A 9,759-nucleotide genomic window follows, 5' to 3' on the forward strand; every position below is an offset into this window, starting at 1 on the left:
AGGAAGCCATCAGCCAAATATGAAGATTCTATACCTTTTAGTTCTTTAAAAGAAGTCGTTTGAAGTTTTTGACATATTTGACCCCTGTGACCTTGAAAACAGGTCAAGGTCATTTTCGTTCTCAAACTTTGTAGGGCTCCTACCAACGAAGCTTTCAGCCAAATATCATGACTCTAGGCCTGTCCGTTCTTCAGAACAAGTTGTTTAAAGGAAAAGTTGACGGACGGACGGACGGACGGACGGACGACGGACGCCGCGCGACGGCATAAGCTCACTTGGCACTTCGTGCCAGGTGAGCTAATAATTGTTAAGTTTCCCTTTGGGGCCCCACCCTGGCCACTGGGGTGGGAGCAGGAATCCCAATATTACAATTGGTTACCAACTCTCTTCAATCAAGGATTATTCTGACCAAGTTTGAAAATCCACCCATTAGGAGAAGTTAGAAATGTAAGACGTTTACAGACGACAGACGCTGCATGACTCGAGTGACCTTAAAAAATAAAATCTATATTTTAGAGTCGTGATGAAAAGAATCATCTTGCAACTACAAATGAAATGCGTTGAATACAATTTATTAAGTGGTCACATCTTTGATTAGACTTTGTCCAACTCAATATCAACACTGAAAGATTGTAATGCCTTTTGTCATAAGATCGCCATATTAGATAAATGTAAAATTAAATAAAGTCAAGACAAACAAATTATACTTTAAAGAAGAGAACTATAATACAAATATCTTTTTGCACTTACCAAGAGAAAGCATGACATTCTTGGGGTTCTGGGTTGTTTGGTAGGCCCCCACCCCCATCAACCCTCCACAGATGATGCCTGCTGCCAAGGACGGAATGCTACCTGGGTACCATACAAAAATATAATGAAGTCAGCTTCACAATTACACTATTCCGGTTCAGACAACATAAAAACGATCGAAAACAGCTTGATCGGTCATTATGATACATCGGTTATTATGATATTATTCTCTGGCAAATAGGATATCATAATAACGCGTTCCACTGTACTATAAATTTTGACAAAATGTTACAAGTGGCTTAATTGAGTTAATTCAAATAGTTCTATCTTCTATGATTTTTTATCAGTATGTTTATTAATTTTTATTTAAAGTAAAATACAGAGAATTGATTTACTTGTATCATAATGGTAAGAAAACTGTACCAAACAAGAGGCCCAGGGGCCTTAATAGCTCACCTGGTATTTAATTTTCAATTTAAAACCTGCTATTAGTACATCATACAGGTTTATCTTAGGAGTACAAGAAGTACAAGTTGCAAGATGAACTACATGTAATTTATATGTTTGGATGGGTATACGTAAAGACACCAAGAACATGAGTTTCCAAAAATATGTTATGTTCCATGGAGGTATATAGTCTCGAGGGGGTTGGTCAGGCCAATCCTGGTGGCATGTTTTCGATTCTACATGCCTAAAAACTGTATATTTGGTTAGATTGTAGGGTCATAAAACCCATAAATCAAGATGGAAGGTGAAGGATTTTATTGATTAGGCCACACCCAAAGGATTTTGCCCTAGACAATTTTTTTTTCAATAGTAGTTCTAGACTTATGGTATAACGTCAACAACGGTTAGTTGGATACCACCAAGCAATGAAGTGTAAGAGTTATCTCTCTTTAACAAGGTTATTCACCTCTACTTTTGTTTTGTGGGATTTTTTTACAATTAGCTAAACATTAAATTAAGTTTGAGAAGTAAATTGTAAATTAAAGTATAAATATGTATCCATAGATATATATTTGCGCATTTTACGTGAATTGCAAATGTTTAAATTTGGATGGAATATTGCGCCGGCATGGTCAAGATGGATGTGGCATACAATGTGTGTTATCACTTTCTGTTTGCACTGTTCAATGTTTTGATGCATTTCAAAGTGACAAGAAGTATATCACCTGCTCTAGTGTAGCCCAGAACACCTCCGGCAGCTACTGTCACTGCATACGCAATACTGACATAATCGATAGGCATCTTTGTGGTTTATCAGGAAAATCTTCTCTGCGTGTCAACTCGAGAATCTCAAAGTTCTCTGAACAGGAACCGATTGGTAGAAGGGCGACAACTCTGTCATTTCCAAGATGGACGCCCCCAAGGATGGCAAGACCGGTGGGTTTCCAGTGAAAACGACACAGGTATGTCACTCATGATCAGTGTCTTTTAATAAACATTGACGAAATCGCATCATGTATGGTATTTTAGCATACATGATTTTCGTTATTGTTGATACGCTGCACATAATACACGAAAGAGGGTGATGCAGAATATATAGATAGATAGATATATATATGAAGTCTGCCTTACACTGCGCGCCGAGGAATTCGTTTTAGTTAGTATGGTGGTTAACCGTGATCAGGTAGTGGAATCCTTGAATCTCAAACAAATGAAGTCCGACTTTCTGCCAAGGCATGTCTTCATCATCATGTTGTAATAACAGTTTGCCACAGTTCTTGGGTTTTGCATATATAGTCAAGATAGGGCAGTGCACCCGATGCCGATGGTATATCCCTTTGGTTGTTGGACATGGGCCATTCCTCTAAGACGAATCGTACAATGTACTGCATATTTGCTTCACCTGTAGTCGCCTCACGAATCTCACCAAGTCTCACATTAGGAGTGTCACCGAAGATGTTTACTGACATTATATATTCTTGCCCGCTTCTCCAATCGAACTTCATCTTCCAGGTCACAGACTTGACCGAGTGTGTCCGCCAAAACTAATTATGTGCATTAAGCTTTCACAAACACAAAATCAAAGTCATATCTCATCATGCTCACCATGATGTCTAGCTGCGATAACGTAGCTCTGGACGACGGACAGACGATTTCTGATAGATGGTCGTCTGCCAGAGCGGACAGAAGGCAGGGTATGAATATTCCTTCTACATGATGTCTTGCAATTGCAGGCCTTTTGGCGCCATGCTCAAGCCAGTCAAAGGCTTTCTCAGGATAGCAGAAAGTGGTTTGTGGTCATTCTCCGCTTTCACTTTATGACCATATGTGTACTGGTCAAGCCACTCTAGTCCATAGAGTACTGATAGAGATTCCTTCTATATTTACGCCCAGTTTCTTTCAGAGTTTGTCACCGCTCGAAATGCATATTCATCAGGTCATCCATCTTGTAGCAAAACTGCCTCCGGCCATCTTTACTACTGTCTGTCTGAATGACCACTTCCTTTTCACAGTCAAAATAGGCCAAACAAGTAGAGTTGCTTATCTTGTGCTTATAAGAGCGTCAGATGTGTCTGCACATTCAATTAACCACACAAATGATACATCTTTTGGTGTTAGCAAGCAAATCGGTTATAGAAGGCCGGCTAAGTATAGGATGAATCTGGATATAGAAACTAAGCCAATTTGCCACATAGACATAACGTTTGATACCAGCATCATCTTTTGGGGCTGGCATTTCTCGAATAGCTTGTTCCTTTGCACTGTCTACTTTTACACCTTCTTTTGTGACTCGATGACCATGAAATATTATCTTGCTGAGACCAGTTTCTTGCTTTCCCTCATTTAACACAATGGATTTCTCTGCACACTTTTCCAGTACCTTCTGAGTTTGAGCTGATTGTCCCAAAGCTTTGGTGAGTTTATGTTGGAATATTCCGCTTGAAACTTTCCATCCGAACAGTAGTCGCTTCCACCGATAGCGACCAATAGGAGTTACCATGGTTGTCAGTTTACTTGATTCCTCATCTGTGAAGGCACACATGCTGGTATACCTACTTCACATCAAGTTTACTGAAAACCTTGGCATCTTACAGCTTAGGTAGGACGTCATCAAGAACAGGTAGGCGGTAATACTCACGCGTCAAAGCTGTATTTAATGGCTGAGAATCAATTCATATCCTAAACGTAACTGGACAAAGACCACCTTTATCAACCAGTCTAGAAAGTTAAGTTTTCACAGAATCCTATATTGCGATTGGGACTTTGTGGCAAGGTAGGACCATAGGGGCCAAATTATTATCAACTTGCAGAGTTGCCTCCCTTAGGTCACCAAGTTCATCAGATGCTTCATTGCCTTTTGAAACAAAACAATCCCTGTTGATTGTCACAAAACTAAGGTCTTGTATGGTATGTAGTCCAAGGTGATTTGTTAATCCATTTGGTACCAGGACAAAAACTTTTGACATTTCTCCAATGCTGGGGTTGATCACATCTAGCACGCATGCTAAAGTCATAACATTATTGCTGTCGTCAGATGGTGAAGCTACCCCAGAGCTAGTGTAAAATTCTACCTCAAAAAGACAATGACATGTCATAACTTGGACATGGTAACTAAATGTATAGCATGACCTCAACTGTAACTCATTCACCCCTGAAGACACATTTGAACCCTTCCAATTCAAAGGTTGGAATAGTTCATTTTGAAATTTCAGGGGTGAATGAGTTAAAGCCAAATTCAAAGAAAATCTTTTGTGTAAAATTCATATAGCACAACCAGTGAGATATTTTCACTGACCCTTTATACAATCCATACTTACCAACCTGGAGAAAATATTCAAAAAAAATATCAAAATTTTGTTGAAAGTTTTTATGCAAACACTTATCCATGCTACTCCTATATCTTCAACTTTCTTGTACATTTATTTAAGTGACCATGCAGTTTTATTTTGTTTGCGTATGTTACATCGGACCACCTTTTCATTTTATAGAAAACTGTGATGGTGAATGATCACAAGACAGACATTCTATGTAGCCACTTCACAGACAAATTATTTGTGGTTGTCACACAATTCAACAAGCTAGGCAACTTGGTATGTATAGACATATATTACTTAAAACATCGAGTCTAAATATTATTGTAAAACGTTTGTATAGCACCCAATTTTACCATGTAATTTACATAAAAGTGCTCCTATATGTGGGTGGATAATATGTGCACATGTGTTGGAGGTGTAGGTGGCCTTGTACATGTATTTCTATCAGCACATTACAGCTAAGAAATCATAACACCCAGCCCTGACTGGGATTATATACACACATTGTATTTATGTTTTGATTCTGAGCATGCAGAATCTCCCCCATAGAAATTTTTAAAAAAGGTGGCAAGTATGTGGTATGAGGTGTAGGGTAGAAATTTCTTACATTCCTTTCTTCATACCCTGGACGGTTCTGTCATATATACAAAAGGAATGAGGAAAACCTGTTTCCTTTGTTACTTTGTCAGATTGAACTGAAACGTGATGTTGTTGTTGATGACGCCATTACCACTTCAAGACCTTCCTATTCTACCAAGGTACTGATGGGACGTGACGAGGTATGTTCTTAATCACTGTACCCTGTTAATATAGAATGGTTTGTCCCTATAATCACCATACCCTGTAAATATAGAATGCTTTGTCCCTATAATCACTGTCCCCTGTAAATATAGAATGGTTTGTCCCTATAATCACCATACACTGTAAATATAGAATGGTTTGTCCCTATAATCACCGTACCCTATAAATATAGAATGGTTTGTCCCTATAACCACTGTACCCTGTAACTATAGAATGGTTTGTCCCTATAATCACTGTACCCTGAAAATATAGAATGCTTTGTCCCTATAATCACTGTACCCTGTAAATATAGATTGGTTTGTCCCTATAACCACTGTACCCTGTAACTATAGAATGGTTTGTCCCTATAATCACTGTACCCTGTAAATATAGAATGGATTGTCCCTATAACCACTGTACCCTGTAAATATAGAATGGATTGTCCCTATAACCACTGTACCCTGTAAATATAAAATGGTTTGTCCCTATAATCACTGTACCCTGAAAATATAGAATGCTTTGTCCCTATAATCACTACCCTGTCAATATAGAATGGTTTGTCCCTATAACCACTGTACCCTGTAAATATAAAATGGTTTGTCCCTATAATCACTGTACCCTGTAAATATAGAAGGGTTTGTCCCTATAACCACTGTACCCTGTACATATAGAATGCTTTGTCCCTATAATCACTGTACGCTGTAAATATAGAATGGTTTGTCCCTATAATCACCATACACTGTAAATATAGAATGGTTTGTCCCTATAATCACCGTACCCTATAAATATAGAATGGTTTGTCCCTATAATCACCGTACCCTATAAATATAGAATGGTTTGTCCCTATAATCACCGTACCCTATAAATATAGAATGGTTTGTCCCTATAATCACCGTACCCTATAAATATAGAATGGTTTGTCCCTATAATCACCATCCCCTGTAAATATAGAATGGTTTGTCCCTATAATCACCGTACACTGTAAATATAGAATGCTTTGTCCCTATAATCACTACCCTGTCAATATAGAATGGTTTGTCCCTATAACCACTGTACCCTGTACATATAGAATGCTTTGTCCCTATAATCACTGTACGCTGTAAATATAGAATGGTTTGTCCCTATAATCACCGTACCCTATAAATATAGAATGGCTTGTCCCTATAATCACCGTACCCTGTAAATATAGAATGCTTTGTCCCTTTAATCATCGTACCCTGTAAATATAGAATGCTTTGTCCCTATAATCACTGTACGCTGTAAATATAGAATGGGTTGTCCCTATAATCACTGTCCCCTGTAAATATAGAATGCTTTGTCCCTATAATCACCGTCCCCTGTAAATATAGAATGCTTTGTCCCTTTAATCATCGTACCCTGTAAATATAGAATGGTTTGTCCCTATAACCACTGTACCCTGTAGATATAGAATGTGTTGACTCTATAATTACTTTTTTTGTGAATTTGTCCTTTCTACTTGGGTAAGAAAAGTATAAAAATTGAACTGAAATTGAACATTTCCTCACATGCGGTGGTCGGGTGGTGCAGTGGATAGTGCACTTGCCTTTCACCAAGGCGGCCAGGGTTCGATTTACCGATCGGACGTGAAGAGGTATTGGGTCACCTGCCTGACCACGTTGGGTTTTCTCTGGGTACTCTGGTTTCCTCCCACTCAAAGACCCCTCACGCGCTAATATCCGGGCCAACAAGAGTGAACAATATAAGCTGAAATAACTTAAATAATGACAGTTGATACAAGCGTATCATGTATGTTTTTATGGCTTTTAGCATGACAAAAAATAGTGTTCTGAATTATAAGCCCTAGTAATGTTCTCTAGTAACGATCTGAATTAGAAGCCCTAGTAATGTTCTGAATTATAAGCCCTAGTAATGTTCTGAATTATAAGCCCTCGTAATGTTATGAATTATAAGCCCTAGTAACGTTCTGAATTATAAACCCTAGTAATGTTCTGAATTATAAGCCCTAGTAACGTTCAGAATTATAAGCCCTGGTAATGTTCTGAATTATAAACCCTAGTAATGTTCTGAATTATAAGCCCTAGTAATGTTCTCTAGTAACGATCTGAATTATAAGCCCTAGTAATGTTCTGAATTATTGGCTCTGGTAATGTTCTGAATTATAAGCCCTAGTAATGTTCTCTAGTAACGATCTGAATTATAAGCCCTAGTAATGTTCTGAATTATTGGCTCTGGTAATGTTCTGAATTATAAGCCCTAGTAACGTTCTGAATTATAAGCCCTGGTAATGTTATGAATTATAAGCCCTGGTAATGTTCTGAATTATAAGCCCTAGTAACGTTCAGAATTATAAGCCCTGGTAATGTTCTGAATTATAAACCCTAGTAATGTTCTGAATTATAAGCCCTAGTAACGTTCAGAATTATAAGCCCTGGTAATGTTCTGAATTATAAACCCTAGTAATGTTCTGAATAATAAGCCCTAGTAACGTTCTGAATTATAAGCCCTAGTAACGTTCTAAATTATAAGCCCTAGTAATGTTCTGAATTATAGGCCCTGGTAATGTTCTGAATTATAAGCCCTAGTAATGTTCTAAATTATAAGCCCTAGTAATGTTCTGAATTATTGGCTCTGGTAATGTTCTGAATTATAAGCCCTAGTAATGTTCTAAATTATAAGCCCTAGTAACGTTCTGAATTATAAGCCCTAGTAACGTTCTAAATTATAAGCCCTAGTAATGTTCTGAATTATAAGCCCTCGTAATGTTATGAATTATAAGCCCTAGTAACGTTCTGAATTATAAACCCTAGTAATGTTCTGAATTATAAACCCTAGTAATGTTCTGAATTATAAGCCCTAGTAATGTTCTAAATTATAAGCCCTAGTAATGTTCTGAATTATAAGCCCTAGTAACGTTCAGAATTATAAGCCCTGGTAATGTTCTGAATTATAAGCCCTAGTAACGTTCTGAATTATAAGCCCTAGTAATGTTCTGAATTATAGGCCCTAGTAATGTTCTGAATTATAAGCCCTAGTAATGTTCTAAATTATAAGCCCTAGTAACGTTCTGAATTATAAGCCCTGGTAATCTTCTGAATTATAAGCCCTAGTAATGTTCTGAATTATAAGCCCTCGTAATGTTATGAATTATAAGCCCTAGTAACGTTCTGAATTATAAACCCTAGTAATGTTCTGAATTATAAGCCCTAGTAATGTTCTGAATTATAGGCCCTAGTAATGTTCTGAATTATAAGCCCTACCTTATTAACATGCTACCTCTTTTTTCCTGCTCATTCTATTGTTTATCAGGAAGGCGTTACTTGATACCCTGTTTGTTCTGTGTTACAGCCCTTGATGCATGTACTGGCTAAGAATGTGATGGGTAAGCTAGACATAAAGAAACCAGTAGTGTTAGCACTGGCCCTGAAGGATGAGTCTCCTAAATCTGTGGCCCAACTGAGTGAGGCAGTCAAGGGTATGATGTAAGCACAGGAAATAGGCCGGGGTCCAACTGAATGAAAGATCAAGATGAGGGATCGACTGAGTGAGGCGATCAAAGCAACAATAGAGTCCCAAAATATTGGCTGTTGTCCTGCTGAAGGAGATGCATGGTCATGTGAAAGTTCTGTTATTTGACTGATCAAGAGGAGGATTAAATCAGAGAGAGAAAGAGTTTGGTTCCACTGAGTGAGGCAATCAAAAGGATGATGTACAGTAAGTCCTCAGGACCAATAGAAATATTCGACTTATTGGATGGTTTGACTCTTCCATTTTGTGTTGGAGCACTCGAATGACCCCAGATGTTTTCCGTTAACTGTTAGAGTATCGTACAGTGTTCGAGACACCCTTACTAAATTTACTAATATAAGAAGGGGAAAACATTCAAGTCATCTGAAGTATTAGATTTAAGCATGTTCAACACAATCAAGTTTTACTGCAGTTGAAGGAACAGGGTCTCTGCAGTCATACAGAGTCGGCCTGTCCAGGGGGTGATGGACATCGTAGCCATAGAGACAAGGTCTTTATCATGGAGCTTCCTTGGCTAGGACCTGCCAAAGGTTTACACAGAATACCTCAGTGGTGGTTCAGTCCTGCTGCGCTATAGCTGGACTCTAGAGAACGTGATACTGCATGTGATGAGGAAGAAGACTCCTTTTTAAAGGGATATATCATTGTAGGCAAGGTTAGTGATCAAAGACACTTTGCAGATTGTTCATAATCCTCCCCATAGATCTATGAAAAAATGATCTGTTTTTTTTGTGAAATTCATATAAAAGAAATTGAAAAGATGAAAATTTTGTTGAGTTTTCTTTTATTATGTTGAAAAAAGAAGTTTAAATGTAATAATAAAACATAACATAAAACATAAAGTGCCTTATGAAGTTAACCATCAATATGATACCCTCGTTTCATTTGCCACCTCATGATCAAATACTGCCAACAAATACTTAACACAGAATGTCCACATAACAACACCTCCTACAGTCCA

At 37.9% G+C, this 9,759-nt stretch overlaps 2 protein-coding genes across 2 annotated transcripts in view; one reads left to right on the forward strand and one right to left on the reverse strand.

Moving 5' to 3' along the window:
* Nucleotides 1–2,086, reverse strand: part of LOC110456255 (transmembrane protein 14C-like) — a 9,397-nt gene extending 7,311 nt beyond the window's left edge. Inside the window, exons 1-2 of the mRNA XM_021506868.1 lie at nucleotides 1,923–2,086; nucleotides 751–852 (exon numbers count right to left, since the gene is read on the reverse strand). Coding sequence (XP_021362543.1) covers nucleotides 751–852; nucleotides 1,923–1,998 — 178 coding nt within the window. The 5' untranslated portion in view covers nucleotides 1,999–2,086. The remainder of the gene's footprint in view (nucleotides 1–750; nucleotides 853–1,922) is intronic.
* On the forward strand, nucleotides 2,063–9,559 carry LOC110456254 (proteasome assembly chaperone 3-like). Its single transcript, XM_021506866.1, has 4 exons — nucleotides 2,063–2,159; nucleotides 4,686–4,787; nucleotides 5,201–5,290; nucleotides 8,619–9,559. Exons 1-4 carry the CDS (start codon nucleotides 2,106–2,108, stop codon nucleotides 8,754–8,756), a joined length of 384 nt encoding a protein of 127 aa, XP_021362541.1. The 5' UTR covers nucleotides 2,063–2,105; the 3' UTR covers nucleotides 8,757–9,559.
* Nucleotides 9,560–9,759: the final 200 nt, after the last annotated feature.

This window comes from Mizuhopecten yessoensis, unplaced genomic scaffold (genome assembly GCF_002113885.1).
Source record: "Mizuhopecten yessoensis strain PY_sf001 unplaced genomic scaffold, ASM211388v2 scaffold8577, whole genome shotgun sequence".
NCBI lineage: Eukaryota > Metazoa > Mollusca > Bivalvia > Pectinida > Pectinidae > Mizuhopecten > Mizuhopecten yessoensis.

Excerpts from the sequence above, each read along its gene's own strand:
- LOC110456254 (XM_021506866.1), top strand. The coding sequence starts at position 2,106 with ATGGACGCCCCCAAGGATGGCAAGACCGGTGGGTTTCCAGTGAAAACG. Across the intron at positions 2,160-4,685 it reads TTCCAGTGAAAACGACACAG|AAAACTGTGATGGTGAATGA; the intron begins GTATGTCACTCA and ends TTCATTTTATAG. Across the intron at positions 4,788-5,200 it reads TCAACAAGCTAGGCAACTTG|ATTGAACTGAAACGTGATGT; the intron begins GTATGTATAGAC and ends TTACTTTGTCAG.